Source organism: Oryctolagus cuniculus, chromosome 21 (assembly GCF_051225735.1).
Source record: "Oryctolagus cuniculus isolate XC-2025 breed Fujian yellow rabbit chromosome 21, ASM5122573v1, whole genome shotgun sequence".
Classification (NCBI taxonomy): domain Eukaryota; kingdom Metazoa; phylum Chordata; class Mammalia; order Lagomorpha; family Leporidae; genus Oryctolagus; species Oryctolagus cuniculus.
In genome coordinates, this window is record NC_142887.1 from 4,819,421 (window position 1) to 4,840,227 (window position 20,807).

The following is a 20,807-nucleotide window of genomic DNA, read 5'->3' on the forward strand; positions in this document are numbered from 1 at the left end:
GGCCGCAGGATACGAGACCAACACAGGACACCCACTGTATTTCTGCAGAATGGCAACGGCCGTGCGGAAAATGCAGTAAAACCCGCAATGCCATTTACAATCCCTGCAAAGAAAATAAAGCGCTAAGGTATTAACGCCACAGACACGAACCGAGGCCGTATTCTGAGAACCGCAAAATGCGGACGGATCCGCGGCCCACGAGGGTGGCAGCCCGGTCGCCGCAGGCCAGCGCTCCGCACCGGCGGCTCCAGGGGCAGGCGGGGAAGGGGCCGCCGCGCGCAAGTGCGGGGAGCGCCGGCGCGGTTTGTAGCCACGACTCGGCCCTGAGCCTCGCCTCCGCGGCCACCAGAGCTGGTGTGTTGAAAAGGCTGAGACGGTAACAACGGCCCCACTTATGACCTGGTGCGTGGGGGTTGAGAACGACCCGCGGGGACAGCGCGAACCCGACCGGCGTCCCGGGGGCGGCGACCCCGGGGGCGGCGACCCCAGCGGCCTCGGCCTGCGGCCACGCCCCGTCGAGGGCGGGGCCGGCGGGAGGCCACGCCCGCAGCAGGACGGATGGGGCGTGGCCGGGAGAGGACGCAGACCTGGCCACGCCACTTCCGCTGGAAGTTCAATTGTCTCGCTTCCTGTCAGAGTGGTCCCGAGAGTGGTGCTTGTGTTTCTGGCTGGGCGAGGGTCTTAGCGCTTCGGTCATCGTGTGGAATCCGCTTCGGGCCAGTCCTGGGTGAGCTCGAATGGAGCCCCTGGCCGGGGCCGGCCTGGCCTGAGGGCACCTGCTGTCACGCCGAAGGGAACGTTTTCTCCTCCGGAACGGAGGCGGCGCGCGGGCGGTTTCCGGGGGGGCCGAGCCGTCCGCACCGCCCCGCGCACGGCCACGTCTCCGCCGGCGGCAGGGTCGGTCCGCCGCTGCGGCTTCCGCGGCGCCAGGTGAGGGTCGCGGGGCGGTGGCTGGCTGCGCGGCGGTGGGGCCGGCCCGCCTCCTGGGGGTGACGCGATGGCGGCCGCGTTCGGGAACTGCCGAACCAGGGGCCGCAGAGCCAGCTCCTCAGCCACGACCCGTCGCAGCGCCGCCCTCGGGCAACGCCTAGTCTCCCGCCGGTCCCTCTGCGGTCGGCGGCGGGTCCGCCCTGGCTCCGGGGGCTCCTGGGAGGCCGGGTCTTCCCTCCTGTGCGTCTCCGTTGGCCTCTGACGGGGCCGACCCACGGCTCTGGGCGTCGCGGCGCCGGTGTCTGCGCGGGGCCCGGGCCTTGTCGCTTGGGGCAACGGGCACAGCGCCCCTTCGCTCCCTCACCAGGCACTTGGGGGTGCCCTCGGGGGCTCGGCCTCCCAGGCGCACCTGCCCCGCCGGGACGCAGACCGCCTGGGGTCGGCTGCCCGGGCGTGCGCCGGGCTGGAGCTCGGCCCGTGGACGGGAAGCTGGGAGCGAGCAGACCCTCCGGGGCGGCCCAGCTCCGTGGAGTGGAAGACGGGGTAGCTGGCGTGCAGTGAGAACGGAGCGCGGGGAGCCGGGCCAGATCCCGCGCGCTGTGCAGTTCACGTAGGAAGTCAGTGAGACCTTGTGACTCATGCCCTTTTCTGCAATTAGGTTTTGAATACAGTGAACATAGCCCTTTATGACCGTTGGATAGTATTCAGTTATGGTATAACTTGAATGCCGAGAGGAGGAAATTGAAGTCAGCTGGCACGACTCCCGACTCGAAGGTGACTTTTATTTTTTTGTTTTGCCGGGTGCCTTAAGTAGTGTACTTTCTCAAGTGAGAATGTCTAGTTGGCTTTTACCTGTCAATTTTGGAAAAGCAACAGCTGGAGGGAAAACAATAATAATTGCTGTTCTGATGGCGTGGAGCAGACCCTGTACCATACTGAGTTTAATCCTGGCAAAATCCTGTGTTTGTTTATTTATTTTTTTTGACAGAGTGGACAGTGAGAGAGAGAGACAGAGAAAGGTCTTCCTTTGCCATTGGTTCACCCTCCAATGGCCGCTACGGCCGGCGCACCGCGCTGATCCGATGGCAGGAGCCAGGTGCTTTTCCTGGTCTCCCATGGGGTGCAGGGCCCAAGCACTTGGGCCATCCTCCACTGCACTCCCTGGCCACAGCAGAGAGCTGGCCTGGAACAGGGGCAACCGGGACAGAATCCGGCGCCCCGACCGGGACTAGAACCCGGTGTCCCGGTGTCCCGGTGTGCCGGCGCCGCAAGGCGGAGGATTAGCCTAGTGAGCCGCAGCTCCGGCCTTATCCTTGTGTTCTTATTTTCGTTGTTTTACTGATGAGAAAACAGGCTAGGCGTGGTTACGGTAGCTGCCCAACACAACAGATAGAACAGCACTGGGAATGCCCACACTCCATGTCAGGCCCTGGGTTTGAGTCCCAGCTCCCATTCCAATTTCAGTTTTTTGCTAACGCAAACTCTGGGAGGCAGCAGATGATGGCTTGAGTCCCTGCCACCCACATGGGAGACCTGGACTGAGTTCCCAGCTCCTGGCTTCAACCTAGCCCAGCCCCAGGTATTGTGGACATTTTGGGGAGTGAACCAATGGATGGAAGATCTCTGTGTCTGTCGCTCTGCTGAAATTTTCTTTTTTTAAGATTTATTTATTTATTTGAAAGTAAGAGTTGCAGAGAGAGAGGAGAGGCAGAGAGAGAGAGGTCTTCCATTGATTCACTCCCCAACCTGTGCTGATCTGAAGCCAGGAGCTTCTTCAGGTCTCCCATGTAGGTGCAGGGGCCCGAGTGTCTGGGCCATCGTCTGCTTTCCTGGGCCATAGCAGAGAGCTGGATTGGAAATGGAGCAGCCGGGTCTTGAACTGGCGCCCATGTGGGATGCTGGTGTTTCAGGCCAAGGGGTTAACCTGCTGTGCTACAGCGCCAGCCCCTGAAATTTTCATAGTTAAATGGTGGAGGACTTCGGATTTGAAGAAGAGAAGCCCGCTTTCCAGACTTGATAAACCTGTGCAGGGCGATGAGGCTTGCCTTTGATTTTCACTTTGTGTATGGGTCTGTTTGTACTTTTGGTTACTGCCATGTTCTCAACCAGATATTAACCTTCTTAAGAAAGTCCTGTTTTATCTTTGGATATGCTCTGTTATTTTTTAGTTGGTGATAGGAGCAACTTTAATAAGATGCCATAGATGGAGCTGTGAAGAAATACATACAGATTTCATACCGCATACGGATTGGAGGATGCTGGAAGTCCTGTAGGTACATGAGATGTGGTTTCTCCATTTGAAACTGCAGTCAGATGTACCTTATGGAGTTCTGTTACAGTTTTGCCCTGCCTCTTCCCTTTAGGGAAGAAATTTTAGCAAGAAGTCAGAATAAGAGGAATTAATGAGTGGTGTGTGATGGCCTCGGGCTCAGTGAGCCTGTTGCATTGTCATCATATTTGGCTTGCTGTTGGCAGTGGAACTTGGCTTGGCTGATGTTCCTCTCTTTTTGGACAGTGATAGAGCTAGGCATCATCGCTGAGGCACGTTGTCTTTGAGGCTCCCTGGCCACCTTGCTGCATATTCTGTCTCTGGTAGATGGATCTGGTCCCCCTGGGGCTCCTCTGCTCCTCATTCAGGGCACATTGCTTCGCTGGGCTGTCTTTATAACTCCTGGAGGCATTCTTTGTCCCTCATCAGGACTGACGCTCCCAGGTATTTCCAGTAGGAATAGTTAAGAGTTTCTCTGTTTTTGAAAAGGCAGTGTTGATGATCAAAGATTCAAGTGTTTGTCATTTGTTTTTGGAATCATTTGCTTGGTGCAAAGAGGTGGGATTTGGCAGAACCAAGTGCTCAGCTATGTTGAGCACTACTTTGAATGGGAAGCATTTGAGGAGGGTGGGGAGATGGATTTGGGGTGACCGTTTCTGCCTTCAAGGACCTTAACAATGCAGTGGAGTAGATGGATACCAAACTGCAGTGTGTTATTGAGGTACAGTGAGAGCAGATGGGAGGGGACAAGGCAGTTTACCTGAGGGGCAGGGAGACATGGATTTTTGCCTGGTCACCAAGGGGAAGACCAGCTTCTGCAGTCACAAAGGCATGACAAGGTTTTAGGCAACAAACAGTTCCTGGGCATTGGAAGAACACGCACTGATTGAGACATCGTCACATCCACCCCTACAAGCCGCAAGCAAAAACATTGCAAAGCAAAGCAAAATGCAGAAAGTTTCCTTTTGCTGAGACCAGAATTTAGTGACACATTGGGTTCCACCATCCACTGGATTGATTCTCCCACATTTGTTTGTGATTAATTCAGCTGTCCCAAGGTGACCTCCAGTTTGCTGACCTGTCTTCCTCTTCTCCACAGTGTCCTATGAAACTTGGCTCACTCTCCGGGGTCACAGCTGGCGCACAGGCCTGGTTTCCCCAGAGGTGGGATCCTATGAATGATGGTTTTCAGAGGTGTTGTTGGGGTGTGTAGGGATGTAGCTCAGATCCCTGCCCAGGTTCCAGAGTCCTGTTCATTCGTCTACCAACCCACCTGGAAAATCTCTTCAAGGGTGAAATGTTACTGACAACTGTAGAGGCAACAGTGAGATTGCATTATATTTTGGCCAGCCTCAATGACTTCCTTCATTTCTGTGACTCAGACATTGTTTGGATCTTCAAATGTTTGTATGTGCTAGGCAGCATGAATCAGACAGACTCCCAGAGCCCTTTCTGGCAACTTTTTTTGGTTAGCTACTCTGAATGTGTGGTTACTAATGTTTTCATACATTTCTGTCAACAGTACTTTCTAGCTACAAACCCTTAATGCTAGTTTTAGTCTAATAGCATACATAAAGTTTCTGTATTCTTTTTTCTTTTGTAAAGATTTATTTGAAGGCAGAGTTAGGAGAGGGAGAGACATGGAGAGAAAGAGGTCTTCCTTCTGCTGGCTCACTCACCAAATGGCCACAATGGCTGGGGCTGGCCAGGCCAAAAACGAGCTTCTGACTCCACCCGGGTCTCCCACGGGGGTGGTAGGGACCCAAGTACCTGGGCCTTCATGTGCTGCTTTCCAAAGTGCATTAGCAGGGAGCTGGATTGGAAGTGGAGCAACTGGAACTCTAACCAGTGCTCATATAGGATGCTGGCATCTGAAAGAGCAGCTTAATCCACTGTACCACAGTGCTGGCCCCTCTGTGTCCTTACAATTTTTTAATTAGTTTATTAGAGAAAGAGATATGGAGGGGGAAGAGAAAAAGACAATTCCTGTCCACTGACTTACTTTCTAGATGCCCATACTGGCTGGACTATGCCAGAGGTAAAGCCAGGAGCCATGAACTCAGCCCGGTTCTCCCATGTGGGTGGCAGGAACCCAACTACTTGAACCATCACAATTGCCTCCCAGTGTTTATATCAGCAGGAAACTGGAGTCAGAAACTGAAGCTGGGATTCAAACCCAGTAACTCCATTATGGGGTATAAACATGTTAACTGCTAGGCTGTTTATTTTTTTAAGAGAGTGATTTTTTTTTTAATTTTATGTATTTATTTTCATCTACTTGAAAGGTAGAGTGACAGAGTTTGAGGAGACAGCTGTCCCACTCCTTGAAGGCCCACAACAGCCATGGCTGGGCCAGGCTGAAACCAGGAGTCAGAAATGTCATCTGGGTCTCCTGTGTGGGTTGCTGGGATCCAAACACTTGAGCTATCACCTGCTGACCCAGAATGCATTAGCAGGAAGCTGGGTCAGAAGCAGAGGTACTGGGACTTGAACCAGCACTCTTACTGTTTTTTTTTTTTTTTTTTTTTTTTTGACAGGCAGAGTGGACAGTGAGAGAGAGAGACAGAGAGAGAAAGGTCTTCCTTTTGCCGTTGGTTCACCCTCCAATGGCCGCCGCTGCAGCCGGCGCACCGCGCTGATCCTGGCAGGAGCCAGGAGCCAGGTGCTTTTCCTGGTCTCCCATGGGGTGCAGGGCCCAAGCACCTGGGCCATCCTCCACTGCACTCCCTGGCCATAGCAGAGAGCTGGCCTGGAAGAGGGGCAACCGGGACAGAATCCGGCGCCCCAACCGGGACTAGAACCCGGTGTGCCGGCGCCGCAAGGTGGAGGATTAGCCTATTGAGCCACGGCGCCGGCCTACTTACTGTTTTTTTTTAAGATATATATATATATATATTTGAAAAGCAGAGTTACAGAAAGGCAGAGGCAGAGAAATAGAGGTCTTCCATCCGCTGGTTCACTCCCCAGATGGCTGCAATGGTCAGAGCTGCACCGATCTGGAACCAGGAGCCAGGAGCTTCTTCTGGGTCTCCCATGCGGGTGCAGGGGCCCAAGGACTTGGGCCATCTTCTGTTTTCCCAGGCTATAGCAGAGAGCTGGATCAGAAACCAGTGCCCATATGGGATGCTGGCATTGCAGGTGGCAGCTTTACCCACTACGCCACAGCACCAGCCCCAAACCAGAACTCTTAAGATGGGTTGCAGGTATGTCCCAAGTGGCAGTTGAACCTTCTGTGCCACATCATCCACCCCCATTTTTATAGTCTTTTTTTTTTTTTTTTTTTTTTGACAGAGTTATATACAGTGAGAGAGAGAGACAGAGAGAAAGGTCCTCCCTCCATTGGTTCACTCCCCAAATGGCCACCACGGCTAGCACTGCACCGATCCGAAGCCAGGAGCCAGGTGCTTCCTCCCGGTCTCCCATGCAGGTGCAGGGGCCCAAGCACTTGGGCCATCCTCCCCTGCCTTCCTGGGCCACAGCAGAGAGCTGGACTGGAAGAGGAGCAACCGGGACTAGAACCTGGTGACCGTATGGGATGCTGGCATCGCAGGCGGAGGATTAACCAAGTGAGCCACAGCGCCAGCCCCCATTTTTATAGTCTTAACAGCACTTTTAATAACTCTTAATGTACTGACTATATGATACAAAGCAGCAAAGAGGAATACCTGTATTATTATGGTTACAAGCAAATAAGTAACCCATCATGCCACAGAGAGGGCCATTTATATACTGGTCATTACTGTGTCAGTAAACTGGATTATATTCACCACTAGTAGGTGCCCTCTTACACAAAGTGGACAGTGATGAGGGCAGATAGGATCGGAATAGACAGCCCTGGAATAACTGGCATGCGCTCTGCTGTTGAGTTGGTATCGTGCCTCCTTGTGAGGACCACCCACTTGGGCTTGTCTGAGTCTGTATGGGATTTGTAAGCTGGAGAATAAATTTAGATAATTTGTTAGAAATATGTTAAAACCAGAATAGAACATAGGGTAATAAGAAACTTACTGTAAAAGAAGTAAATGCCAGCATTTCTGCAGAATGAATAGAAACTCATATTCTCTTTCTGTTGATAAGGAAGTAAGTTAATATCAGTACACTTCAAAGTTGACTACAAATTGCCAAACTCTGGGCAAATTCTTCTCCTTTAAATTTAACCTAGCATGTTGGGTTAAAAGATAGCTAATCCTGGTAACAAAGAAAGATAGAAATGGTCATCGGCTGTGTGTCCAGGTGCCTGCCTAATTCCCCTCATAGAATGTACAGTCACCAGGAACCATGGCAACTGCTTCTTAAACTTTTGCCCTTGTGGACCAGAGCTGTCCAGCTTGCGGGGGAGGAGGTGCCAGGCAAGACTGGGGTGCAGTCACTCCTGGTGTTCTAGGCAGGGAGCTTGCCTGTGGGCACGTAGGCCTGGGTGATACCGAAGCCACACAGGTAACTTTTTAAGTTCAACTTAATGAAGTGTAAATGAAATTTTTTTTTTTTTTTTTTTGGACAGGCAGAGTGGACAGTGAGAGAGAGAGACAGAAAAGTTCCTTTGCCGTTGGTTCACCCTCATTGGCCGCCGCGGCCGGCGCGCTGCAGCCAGCGCACCGCGCTGATCCAATGGCAGGAGCCAGGTACTTCTCCTGGTCTCCCATGGGGTGCAGGGCCCAAGCACTTGGGCCATCCTCCACTGCACTCCCAGGCCACAGCAGAGAGCTGGCCTGGAAGAGGGGCAACCGGGACAGAATCCAGCGCCCCGACTGGGACTAGAACCCGGTGTGCTGACGCCGCAAGGCGAAGGATTAGCCTAGTGAGCTGCGGTGCCGGCCCAAATGAAATTTAAAACTCAGTTTTTCAGTTGCTGTAGATGATGGCTGACAGCTGCACCATGGACTACAGAAATTCCTGGCAACCTGAGGGAGCGTGTCCTTCAGCCAGCACTGATGTAGGCACCGAGCACCCTCAGGAGCTCAGGGTTTTATCCCCAAAACCTAGGATATTGTACTAGAGTTATTTCTCAAAAATGTATATCTATATTTGCTTCCTATGGTGATACAAATGCAAATTAGAAACCAAATGTTAATTTTGTAATTGTGACTTGAAATCTGAAAAACAGTTTCTGATACATTTTTTTCTTTCCCTCCTTTCAGGCATCATGATATTCCTTGGTTTAACGTCAAGCCTTTTGTGAGACTCTAAATCTTAACCTGAAAATGAAAAGCAGAATGAGGTTCTTACCTGGAGCTCTGAGCTGCTGCTGATGGCAGAAACTGAATTTTCCTGCAGTTCACTTGTGACCCCCCAGATTGGCTCAGCCTGTGTTTTCCTGACCATGGATGGGATGTCAGCTGGCCAGGATGGCCTCTTGGAGGTCAGATCCAGCAGTGACACTTCAGCTTGCGCCAAGGGCCCCTTGAAGCTGCCAGACTCCCTAGAGCTGCTTGACCAGCAGGACAGAGCCCCACGTAAGTAGTCAGCTTGGTCTGTGTGCTGCTAACATTTAACAGGAGGACACGATGAACTTGTGTTTTGGGGGAGTACTGTGGTGTTGAGACCTGAGAATTTCATTCATTCAGACTGTGTTGTAGTAATCGATTGAGTATTTTTTCTTGGTTGGTGCTAACTTCACGTCGTGCTCGTACTGAACAGAGTAGTAGGAGTTACCTGGTTTTGTGCACCAGCTGGACTGGGGCGGTGTGGTTTTCCCTGAAGGCGTCTGTGGGTTTTTGCTGACATGTTATTATTCCATGTCTGAAATTCTGCCTTTCTGTCTGGTTGGTTGCCAAAGTTTCAATAACTGGAATTCAGAAATAGTCCAACAGAAATCTAAAGATTGTTGAGTCACGTTTTAATTTTAGCTGCTGAACTCTTCCTGCGTCAGAAGGAAAGGGTGAATTATTCGCTCAGTTCTCACTCCCCTGCCTGGTCAGGAGATACCAGCACAGTATGTGCTTAAAAATTACAGAGCAGGTATGCACTGATGTACTAGCAGAACTTGTAATTTAATTCCTTTTAGAAAGTTTTTATTCGAGAGACAGCAAGAATGAGACAGATAATGAGAGAGAGAGCTCCCACCTGCTGGTTCGCTCCTCAGATGTTGGCATCCGTCAAACTCTAGTTGGGCTTGAAGCAGAGGACTCACTCTCGGTCTCCCACCCAGGAGCAGGAACCCAGTCACCTAAGCCGTCACTGCATTAGCGCGAAGCTGAATATGGACCCCAGGCACTGTGGTGTGTGACATGGGCTTCCTAACTGCTGGCCTGATGCTAAGCAAAGGCCTTCCTCTGCAATCTGACTCTCGGAAAATGAGGTTCCAGCACTTAGGATGGTCTTACTAATGGTGGTAAATGCCAGCTGACGCTGGTAACAGCACTCACGCCTAGGACGGAGACACCTCAGACAGGCAGGAAACTAACTCTTAGATCTGCCGCTCACGAGTGATATGCCTTTGAGAGAAACGCTTAATTTATTTTAGCTTCAGTTTCTTCTGATATCAGACAGAAGATTACTGGTACCTATGTCAGAGGGCAGTTGTGGGGGTTTAAAGAAGTGGTGCTCGTGGAATTCCAAGTACTCAGTAACATCCAAGAAGTAATTGTGGCTGTTTTTGTCCACTTGTCACCCTCATCGTGTTTATTTATCATTAGGATTGTGTTTGGAAACAGTCAAGTCTCATTGTCTATTGAATCTTTTGACTTCTAGATTTTTTTATAAGTGCAGTGTGATGCTGTGTTAGGCACTTTTCATTACTGTAAAGAGATTTCTGAAGCAGACTACTGTATTAAGAAAAGAGGTTTATCTTGCCTCACAGTTTTGGAGACTCAGAGTCACAGCAGCGTGACACAGTCTCTGATGAGGGCACCCCTTTGTCGTGTTGCATTGTGGCAGGAGCATGTGTACCTGTCTACAAAAGCCAGCAGGACTCAATCCTAGGGGCTCTGCCTCAGCGCCACGGTGAGATTCGGTTTCTGCCCTCTTGCTTACTGTCACTGATAGAAGTCTTTGCTTTTGCTTGGGACATGGACCGTGTTCAAACTGAGGCAGACAGGAAGGATTGGAAGCTCTCAGATCTGTCTGTCAGAAGGTGAAACTGACCCCTGCACTGTGTCTAAAATGTGCCTACACCATTGCCCCAACCATCGTGGAACCGAAGTGGGGCTGTCTGTTTAGGAGCACACAGTTGTCTCAGGGTATTGGTGGGCTCCCCTGACTCTGCTTCCTGTTTGGGGTACTCCTGTTGATATTTTGGTTTTTCCTTTCAGGGAAGCAGGACATTCAGTAGCTGTATTAGCTAGGATTTACAGTTGCAAGTGACAGAAATCCAATTTTAATTGGGCAGATAGGGGATTCCTAGGATGCATACTGAGTACTTCTGCAGCCAGGTGATACTGAATCCCTGCGAGGTCAGGCATGGAACCCTTCAGAATCTGCCCTCACACCATCTGGGTTCTCTGGCTGTTGGTCGTCTCACCCTTTCTCAAGCAGTTGGAAGGAAGGAAAAGACCAAAGTTCCTTTGGTTGTGAAGTCTGTCTTCCTTTTCCTCTTTTGACAAGGAGCTATCTTTTGTTGGTGAATGAATCCTTCTGTGCATCATCATGTTAGCAGGAGCGACTCAGTTTAATATGTGAGTAGAGAGAGCGGTCTAATATGTGAGTAGAGAGAGCGGTCTGTGGTTAAACTTGACGTTTACCTGACAGATGGCCTTCAGGAAGGGGCACAGTTCTGAGCTCTGGACTCACCTTTGCCAGGATCATTCTGATCACCTAATCTACCTGTTTGCCTTGGATTTCTCATTACAGAGGATAAACTTGGTCTTTAAAATGACTTTGGAATCAGCTCTTATAAATATGAGGTGTGACTCTGTCAGCAAAGCGTGTTAGGAAAATTGTCAGATATGTTTTGTTTTAAATGTTTATTTTCATCTACTTGAAAGTCAGAGTATCAGAGATTTGTCTCCCCCGTTTGAAGGTTCACTCCCGAAATGCCCACAATAGCTGGGCCTGGGCCAGGTCCGAGTTAAGAGCTGGGAAACTCCATCTGGGTCTCCCCACTTGGGTGGCAGGGACCCAAGTACTTGAGTCATCTGGTGGCTCCCAGGAGGCATTATCAGAAAGCTGGATCAGAAGCAGAGTACCTGGAACTCAAACCAGCACTGTGCCACATGTCAGCTATGTTTGAAGCTTTTTTTTTTTTTTTTTCCTGTTTTAAAGAAATAGACTTTTATATGATTTCTTACTGGTCTTATTTAAATGAAAAAGAAACATTATAGGATAAGACAGGCTGGGAAGTTGTGTGATCATGTCTGATCTCCCTGCTCTCGGGAAGAGAGTGTGGGACGTGTTGTTGTAGTGAATAGATTTTTGGGATGTGGAAATGCTCAAGCTCATGGATCTGGGTTCTCTACAGTTCTGCTTTAGCTGCACGTCTGAGAATGATGTGTTCTTACTGTTAAAACCATGCTGTGTGCTCTCTTTCCAGGTGTCACTGTCGAAGTAAACAGAGCTTCCAGTGGAGAAGGAAGCCTGCATGGACTTGGCCAAGATGGCCTTTGTCAGAACGGGCCAGCACTGCAGTTATCAGACCCTCCATTGCCTCTCGACCCCACCACAAGCCCAGTGGGTCCTGATGCCCCTCCAGGTGTGGCTGGTTTCCATGACAACCTAAGGAAGTCTCAGGGAACTAGTGCTGAGGGCAGTGTTAGAAAAGAAGCTTTGCAGTCTCTCAGACTCAGTCTTCCTATGCAAGAAACGCAACTGTGTAAGCATCTGTTCCCGTGGCCCTTCCCTCCCTCTGCCCGCCAGGGTCATCAGCCCCTCAGGGTACATGCCCTGACCACCTACTCTGAGCAGTCTTGGCCCTCTGCCATCTTCCTACTGTGGTGGGCCTTGCTTCCAACAAGAGTGCAGATACACTTGGGTATTGAAACGTTCCTGATCTCTGGTGTTGATGGTGGTGCTAAGGTTCCCAGTGTTGAGGTCCTTTGATCCCAAGATGGTAGGTAGGCAGCAGTGGATGTCAGTCTTTCAGCTGTGCAGTTGCAGCAGAGGCTTTCTTTTATGAATTGTTTTAGTCAGCATTTATTTTTTGCTGATGTCTGTGATTTAGGGGTGAATAACTGGCAGACTGGCAGCCTGTAAGCCCCAGAAACCTTGAGACCTTTTTCAAACTCTGTTTTTCATGTCATATCACACATGTTCTTTTCGCCCCCAACTCCCGCTTCAGTCCCTGGTTCCTACCCTTTGATGGGCCATATTCTCACAAAAGCCTTTGCAGGCCTCCATCAAACATAGCCAAGGATTTGGTTATTGTTTTTATTGCTCATGTGGTTGTGTGTTTTTCACACTTAGTCTAGTCACATGGAGAATTGTGCCCATTGCCTGGTACAGTTCTGAATTCATTCTCTCAAGACTGAGTATATCCTCTGGTAGGGCGGGGCCAGCTCTGCGGCCATCTGTTATCTGCTGTTTGTACTCCTTGGCCTGAGTGACCAGTGCCACCTTGAAAATCCTGGTGTGTCCCTCCCTGGCCTCCCACCCCCAACTATTTTTTCCCATCCTTCCAGCATGTAGAAACTGTCTCTTCAGTTTTGATACTGTGATGACCAAAGGTTCTGAGCACCTTTGTATTTGATTTTTTGACCATTTTAGCATTGTTCTCTTCAGAAGTTTGCATACTTTTCTTTTGGTTTATTTGCCTTTTTCTTTCAGGCTTAATTTTGCTTGGGCTGTAATGTGTTTTGTTTTTAATGTTTGTTTTTTTCATGTACTTGAAAGGCAGAGCCTCAGTGAGAGAAAGAGAGAAATCAGAGAGAGCCTTCATCTGCTGATTCACTTCTCAGATGCCTGCAACAGGCAAGGCTGGGCCAGGCCGAAGTCAGGAGCCCAGCACTCTGTCCAGGTCTCCATGTGGGTGGCAGGGGCCCAAATACCTGAGCCATCATCTGCTGCCCCAGGGTGCATTAGCAAGAAGCTGAATTGGAAGTTAATGTTGAGGGACTCACACCAGCACTCTGATGGGGGATGTGGGCTTCTTGAGTGGCAGCTCACTACACCACAGCACCCTGCCCCTACAATGTGTTTTTAAACATTTCTGAAAATTAATTACTGACATATAAGTCACGAGATATCATGGGAAAGTCTGGTCTCATGATCCTGCAAGTCGGTGAGCTCCTGAAGCAGCACCCGCATGCTGCCCTGTCCTGGGAGTATCCACCTCCTGCATGGCTTCGTGCATCATACTCTGCTGCCATCCCCGGACCTGAGGCTGTGTGTTTCGTGCAGCTTGTCGTCCAGCTGCAGTGTCTTGTAACTGAAATCCACCCATTCTGTTGATTTGAGTTACCCGCCAGATGGTCACAAGTCCCTGAGTTTACTGCTCAGAAGGTCAAGCTACCTGGACCACTTAGCTTTGCGTAAGGGTCTAGAGATCTTTTCAGTGATAAAGTGCATGGATTAGTAACGATCATGGTGAATTCCTAGTGAACTTCTTGGTGACTGCCACGGTTTTTGGGATTATTTAAAACAATAATTGTTTCCCTCCTCAGAATCCATGTCTAAAGAGGGTGCCGTGTATGAAAATCTGTGAGATTATTTCATGTATCTACTTTGGTCAGTGTCTAGGCCGTCTGGTGGTGTCTGGCAGGTATGTCTGCTGATGTATTAAAGAAGGATTTGCCACACGCAGGATGTGGGTGTCCTAGGTTTGTAATTGCCATTTCTTTACATTCAATATTCAACCCTTTAATTATCCAAAATAAAAAGTTTGGGTTTTAGATGTTTTAAATTCTGGTTTTGGCTAAAATGTTATTCGTTCCCCTTCCTGTCCTTGAGCATGAGTCCAGAACTGGCATCTCGTCTGTTAGGAAAGGGACATAGCCAGCCTTGGCTCTCGTGCGCAGATTCCTGCTTAGCTGCTCCTCTGCAGTGAGTCCTGAAGTCAGGCCATGCAGTGGTTTTGATCCTTGAGTAAATAATGGATGGGTATTGCCAGCTTGTAGAAGAACTCTTGGTTTTATAAAACCTTAGTATTATAACATGACTTTTTTCCCCTAACGTTTATTTGCATTTTATTTCAAAGGCAAAGAGCAAGAGAGAGACAGATGGAATGTTGCTATCCATAGGTCCAGTCCTCAAATGACCTCAACAACCAGGGCTGGGTCAGGCTGAAGTTAGCTGAGAATTCTGTCTAGATCTTCTACGTGGGTGGCAGGAACCCAAGTATTTGAGCCATCACCTGCTGCTTCTCAGGAAGCTCATTAGTGGAAAGCAAGGTTAGAAGCAGAGTAGCTGTGACTTGAACCAGGCTCTCTGACCAATGGGATGTGAGTGTCCCAAGCACCAGCTTAGCCTGCTGTACCAAACACCCACCCCTATAAAATGACTCCTTCCTGTAGGAAATGAGATGAGCTTTGGGCCAATTCTTAGCCCCAGAGTAACTATACATGAAACACTTCATGTTGCTATCACATGAACACAGGACAGTCCTCCCCAAGTGTAATTCCATCGTAACTGCTTTTGTATGCTCCTGGTGGCGAGGTCATGAGCATCTTCTGTAAGGCCAGGAAGCAGAGTTAGAGCGTGCTGAGATTTGAGGGTTCCTTTAAATTTCATTCTTTTTGTTATTAGAAAGCACTTGCTACCCATTTCCAGTCCTTGAAGCTGAATACCCGTAGTGGGTTGTATACTCTTGCATGAACAGACATCCGTATTTTGGCAATGTATCTCCTGCAAGGTTGACCTCTCTGGTCAGTGGCCTGGACTCACAGTTTTCTCTCCATCTGGAAATTGTCCTCAAACTAGATGGCTATGAGTTGTTTGCTAAAACATGAAATAAGTGCAGGACGACCGAGCGCTTGTTCCCGATTTGGTCTTCGTGCCCTGCTACTTTGTGACTTTCTAATGGACATTTCCCCACTGCAGGCTCTGTGGAGTCTTCACCGCCCTTGGAGGAGGAAGAGCAAGTCCGACGTGAGGCTCGCAAGCGCCTGGAAGAGCAGCTCCAGCAGTACAGAGTGAAACGCCAGCAGGAGCGCGTGAGTGTCCCTCCTGAGTGCTCTGAGAAAGCTTCCTGAGAGAGTCTGTCGTCAGGCAACCTCCCTCCTGTGTGCCCACACCTTGAACGTTCAGCAGGAGACTGACTCCTGCCCTGTCTGTCCTACTTCCTTTGGAACAAGCCCATTTTATACTTAAGTCTACCATTAGAAAGGCAAGGAAAGTAAGTACTTACCTACCCTTGCCACCAGTCTTCCAGCGTATTTTCGTAAGCGACACATTCTGGTAAAGCTTTGCCATTGTCACGTTGGTGATGTGTGCTCTGTCACACTTACTTGACTCATCCATACAGTATACTTTGTTTAGATGTAAAACTCTTGTTACAATGGTCATTAAAGAAGTCTTTTTAATCATGTGAGTGATTAAAAGGCAAGAAGTATGTATATGAAGACTGTTCATTCACAGTTCTTCTAGGATTTGAAGATTTTCAAATTAGATTAACATTAAAGGCAAGCTAACTTTTTTTTTTTTAAGATTTTTATTTATTTGAGAGGTAGAGTTACAGACAATGGGGTGGGGGGGAGAGAAAGAGATAGATAGATAGATAGATAGATAGATAGATAGATAGATATCTTTCATCCACTGGTTCACTCCCCAAATGGCTGCCGTGGCTGGAGCTGTGCCAATCCGAAGCCAGGAGCCAGGAGCTTTTTCCGGGTCTCCCATGTGGGTGCAGTGAACCAAGGACTCGGGCCATCTTCTGCTTTCCCAGGCCATAGCAGAGAGCTGGATGGAAGAGGAGAAGCTCGGACTAGAACCGGCGCCCATATGGGATGCCAGTGCTGCAGGTGGAGGATTAACCTATGTGCTGCCCCAAGCAAGCTAACTTTTAAAAAGGGCTGTCATGAGAGAGTTAGCAGTGGTGGTCTCCATTAGGGGTCATTCTTTTTCTTTTCTTTTCTTTTCTTTTTTTTTTAATTTATTTGAGAGGTAGAGTTACAGACAGTGAGAGGGAGAGACAGAGAGAAAGGTCTTCCTTCCATTGGTTCACTCCCCAGATGGCCACAATGGCCAAAGCTGCTCTGATCCAAAGCCAGGAGCCAGGTGTTTCTTCCCGGTCTCCTATGTGGGTGCAGGGGCCCAAGCACTTGGGCCATCTTCTGCTGCAGAGAGCTGAATTGGTAGAGGGGCAGCTGGGACTAGAACTGGCGCCCATATGGGAGGCCCGCATCGCAGGCAGAGGATTAACCTACGGCACCACGGTGCCGGCCCCAAGGGTTAGCCATTCTTTTTCCCAGGAGGAAGGTGTTGCTTTGAAGGTGTTTATGCTCTGTACCTAATGAACAGGGAGCAGGCTTCAAGGCCCTGAGCAGAGGACGGCCTCATGCGTGGTCAGGGAGACTGGGGCTTGCTGAAACAATCAAAATGTTAGTAGATAATCAGCAGTTATTCTGTGTGAGGCGTTACCATGCGTTTCCTACAACTTCATCTAATACAAACGTTGCAACAACGAGGGGAAGCAAGTGACACTTCAGAAGAGTAAACTGGGGGCCAGTGCTGTGGTGCGGTGGGTTAACCCCCTGGCCTGAAGCACCGGCATCCCATATGGGCGCTGGTTCAAGTCCCGGATGCTCCACTTCCAATCCAGCTCTCTGCTATGGCCTGGGAAAGCAGTAGAAGATGGCCTAAGTCCTTGGGCCCTGTACCCACATGGGAGACCCGGAAAAAGCTCCTGGCTCTGGTCTCCTGACTTTGGATCGGCACAGCTCCAGCCATTTGCGGCCATCTAGGGAGTGAATCAGTAGATGGAAGACCTCTCTCTGCCTCTCCTCTTTATGTAATTCTGACTTTCAAATAAATAAATAAATCTTAAAAAAAAAAAAAAGAAAAAACAAAAAAAGAAGAGTAAACTGAGCATCAGTGGTCAAGAACTTGCCAGAGATGACTCAGTGGCCATGTGGTAAGTCAGGTGGTATCCACTGCAGGACTCATCCTGCAGAGCCTGCACTGCACTTCCCAGGTCCAGCCTGATTATCAGGAGTTAAATGTAAAATTCCAAATGTGGAAATTTAAGGGGGCTGGCGCTGCGGCTCAATAGGCTAATCCTCCACCTGCGGTGCCGGCACACCGGGTTCTAGTCCCGGTCAGGGCGCTGGATTCTGTCCCGGGTGCCCCTCTTCCAGGCCAGCTCTCTGCTGTGGCCAGGGAGTGCAGTGGAGGATGGTCCAAGTGCTTGGGCCCTGCACCCCATGGGAGACCAGGAAAAATCACCTGGCTCCTGGCTTCGGATCAGCGCGGTGCGCCGGGCATTGGAGGGTGAACCAAAGGCAAAGGAAGACCTTTCTCTCTCTCTCTCTCTCTCTCTCTCTCACTGTCCACTCTGCCTGTCCAAAAAAAAAAAAAAAAAAAATTTAAGATTTTTTTTTCCATTTTAGAAACTTGTATGTCTAATCTGTGTGAAGAATTTTATCTGGGGCCAGCGTTGTTACGTAAGAGGTTGAGCTGCCATCTGGAGATAGATACGCTGTGTTCATCAGTCTGTCTAAAGAATGGTTTGAGGATGCTGCTTGTTAATTTTAAATTCTATTTTAAATAATTTTTTTATTTTTGTTTCCTTTTCAGTCCAATCAACCAACAAAAATGAGACTTTTTAGCACACTTGATCCTGAGCTCATGTTAAACCCAGAAAACTTACCAAGGGCCAGTACCCTGGCTATGACAAAAGAATATTCATTCCTACGCACCAGTGTCCCTCGGGGGCCAAAAGTAGGCAGTTTAGGGCTCCTGGCACACCCTAAGGAGAAGAAAGGTTCAAAATCAAGCAAAATACGATCTCTGGCTGATTACAGAACTGAAGACTCAGGTGCTGGGGGTCCTGGTGGTAGTGTCCCTGCCAGTGACTCTACCAGGGCCTCCCTGAGGCCAAGCAGAAGCAGCGCAATGGCCCTTGTGTCTGAGATCAGCTTGGCTCCTGAGACTGACGACCATCTGGAGAACGCCTCCCTGACAGGAGACAGCGTGTCTGAGGCAGATGGGAACGAGAGTGACAGCTCCTCATACAGCAGCACCTCTGCTCGCAGGACCTGTGCTGCTGTGGTGAGCCCAGTGGGCACACAGGAAGCTTCCTATGTGATCAACGGACAGGAGATTGCTGCAGATGTCCTGGGCCAGTTCCCCTCGATTAAGGATGTACTGCAGGCTGCTGCTGCTGAACACCAAGATCAGGGACAGGATGTCAACGGGGAGGTGCGGAGCCGAAGAGACAGCATCTGCAGCAGGTGGGGGCAGTGGGCAGGCAGAGGCGTGGCCTTAGCCCTTACTCTCTGGACCCTGGCTGTGAAATGTTGCTTTTCTTTCCTAACCAGCGTTTTGCCCATATACAGCCCTGTTGCTTCATAAGAAATAAAGAAATAGATCTCATCCGTGAGTGTCTGCACAAATACTTCTGTGTGCTGCATCCCAGGAGACTGCTCTGACTGGGCGATGGCTGGTGATGCTGGCTGCGTTGGCAGCAGTTCAGTGGTGGGTGGCACTGGCGTAAGCTTTAGCCTTCCACTGAAGTACAGAGGGAAAGTGATGCTCACCCTGTTTTCCCACCACCTGATCTTTGTGCCTTTGTTCTCCAGTATATCCGTGGAAAGCTCTGTTGCTGGGACTCAGGATGAAATGTTGCAGGTTCTTAAAGAAAAAATGAGACTTGAAGGACAGCTGGAAGCTGTATCGTTGGAGGCTAGTCAGGTAATGGATATTTGATTGATGTTTAAATGTGCCAAGTCTGAGAAGAATATGCATTTCCTCTTTGTTGAGTAAAGTTCACAGTCATTAAGAATAAGCCATGCTGGCTTTGCCAAAAGTTCTGTATCCTTCCATGTTTTGTCTGCTTGGTTCGTCAGCCTCGCAAAGAGAGTTGTCCTTGGGATGACATTGTGCAGTGAGTTAAGCCACTGCTTGCGCTGCTGGCATCCCATATCAGAGTGCCAAGACTTTCTGATCCAGCTCCCTGCTAATGGCCTGGGAAAACAGTGAAAGATAGCCCAAGTACTTGGGCCCCTGCCACCCACATAAGAGACCCAGATGGATTTCCTGGTTCCTGGCACCTGCTTTATGGCCTGGCCCAAACCTGGCTGTTGTGGTCATTTGGGGAGTGAATCAGCAGATGGAAGATAATTTCTCTCTCTTCTCTCCTCTCCTCTTCCATTTCTCTGCTTTTCAAATCAATAAATGAATCTTATTTTTCTTTTTTTAAGATTTACTTTATTTGAAAGGTAGAGTTACAGAGAAAAAGAGGGAGAAACAGAGGGAGAGAGATCTTCCATCCACTGGTTTACTCCCCAATTGGCCACAATGGCTGGAGCTGAGCCAACCTGAAGTCAGGAGCCAGGAGCTTCTTCTGGGTCTTCCACATGAATGCAGGTCCTCTGCCTTCCCAGGCACATTAGCATGGAGCTGGGTCTAAAGTGGAATAGCTGGGACTCAAAGCAGCACCCGTATAGGGAGAGGTGTCCTGCTCTGCTCTGATGGTTCATGTGTCAGTTTTCCCTGTGTCTCCATCCAGATCTGCCCAGTGTTAGGTACCCACTAGTCTGTAAAAAATAAATTCTTTTGGTAGATTGTACCTTGTCTTGTATAGTAAGGTTTTCATCCTCACCCTTTTGATACTTTCTTACAGTGGGTTTTACTTTTCTTCAATAAAATTTTTTGTAAATCTTCAGTACATAAAAATTGTGCATATTTATGGACACCATTTCATTTTTTTAAAGATTTATTTATTTATTTGAAAGATTTACACAAAGAGAGAAGGAGAGGCAGAGAGAGAGTCATCCATCCACTGGTTCACTCCCCAGATGGCCACAACGGCTGGAGCTGTGCTGATCCGAAGCCAGGAGTCAGGAGCTTCTTCCTGGTCTTCCATGCTGGTGCAACATTCCATATGGGATGCCGGCACTCCAGGTGGTGGCTTTACCCACTGCACCACAGCACCGGCCCCCATCCCGCTGTTTTGAAATGTGTGTGATCTTCATCTCTGGACACTGTACCATGCACTTGAACTCTAGAACTCATTTCTCCTACCACTGGTCAGCCTTTCCCTATATTCCTTCCTGCATCGGGTTCTTTTTCATCCATTATTAGTTTTGCTGTGTCTTATTAGCATTTACCTGAAGCATCATTTTACAGTTTTCAGCTTCTCTTTGTTATTTTGTTGTATGCACTTGTATTGATGACAGAGACTAGATTTTTTATCAAGAGTTTGAGGATAATGTGTTCAGTGGAACTGAGCTGTGTACTTTTGTCGAGAGTGAAAGGAGGTACACATAGCATGATGTTGGTGTGCTGCAGAGGTCATGGGCGTAGGCAGAGCCACTCAGGTAAGAAGAGTTCTCTGTGACCACTTACTTTGCCATTGAGTCCAGTCCTGAGACACAGACAACCACTGTGCAGTACATACAGCTCTCTGCTAAAGAGATTTCAACAGAGTGGATTTGGTTGTCCACAGCTTCCACTGTTTGTTCAGATGCATTGTCACCCTGTGTCCTCAGGCCCTGGGACTGTCAGAACCGCTACTTGCTGTCCCTGCTCTTGAGCTGCTCACCCTCCTGAGGTCACTCGCCGTGCTCTGTGGTGCAGACCA

At 49.3% G+C, this 20,807-nt stretch overlaps 1 protein-coding gene across 29 annotated transcripts in view; it reads left to right on the top strand.

Annotated features, from left to right (window-relative positions):
• The first annotated feature begins 551 nt into the window (after positions 1 to 551).
• GOLGA3 (golgin A3) overlaps positions 552 to 20,807 on the top strand; it is a 50,548-nt gene continuing 30,292 nt past the window's right edge. For 6 of the 29 annotated variants that reach the window (XR_016227484.1, XR_016227483.1, XR_011385107.2 and 3 more), the window contains exons 1-6: positions 640 to 930; positions 8,338 to 8,652; positions 11,667 to 11,945; positions 15,107 to 15,219; positions 17,801 to 18,456; positions 18,805 to 18,916. Coding sequence is in view for 22 of the 29 variants with exons in the window: in XM_051836862.3 (XP_051692822.1) it covers positions 8,448 to 8,652; positions 11,667 to 11,945; positions 15,107 to 15,219; positions 17,801 to 18,456; positions 18,805 to 18,916 (1,365 nt within the window). In the remaining 7 variants the exon portion in view is untranslated. Of the gene's footprint in view, positions 931 to 1,588; positions 1,705 to 4,298; positions 4,364 to 6,490; positions 6,766 to 8,337; positions 8,653 to 11,666; positions 11,946 to 15,106; positions 15,220 to 17,800; positions 18,457 to 18,804; positions 18,917 to 20,807 lie in introns of all 29 variants that reach the window. The other 23 variants (XR_016227487.1, XM_051836864.3, XR_016227485.1 and 20 more) reach the window with 21 other exon arrangements.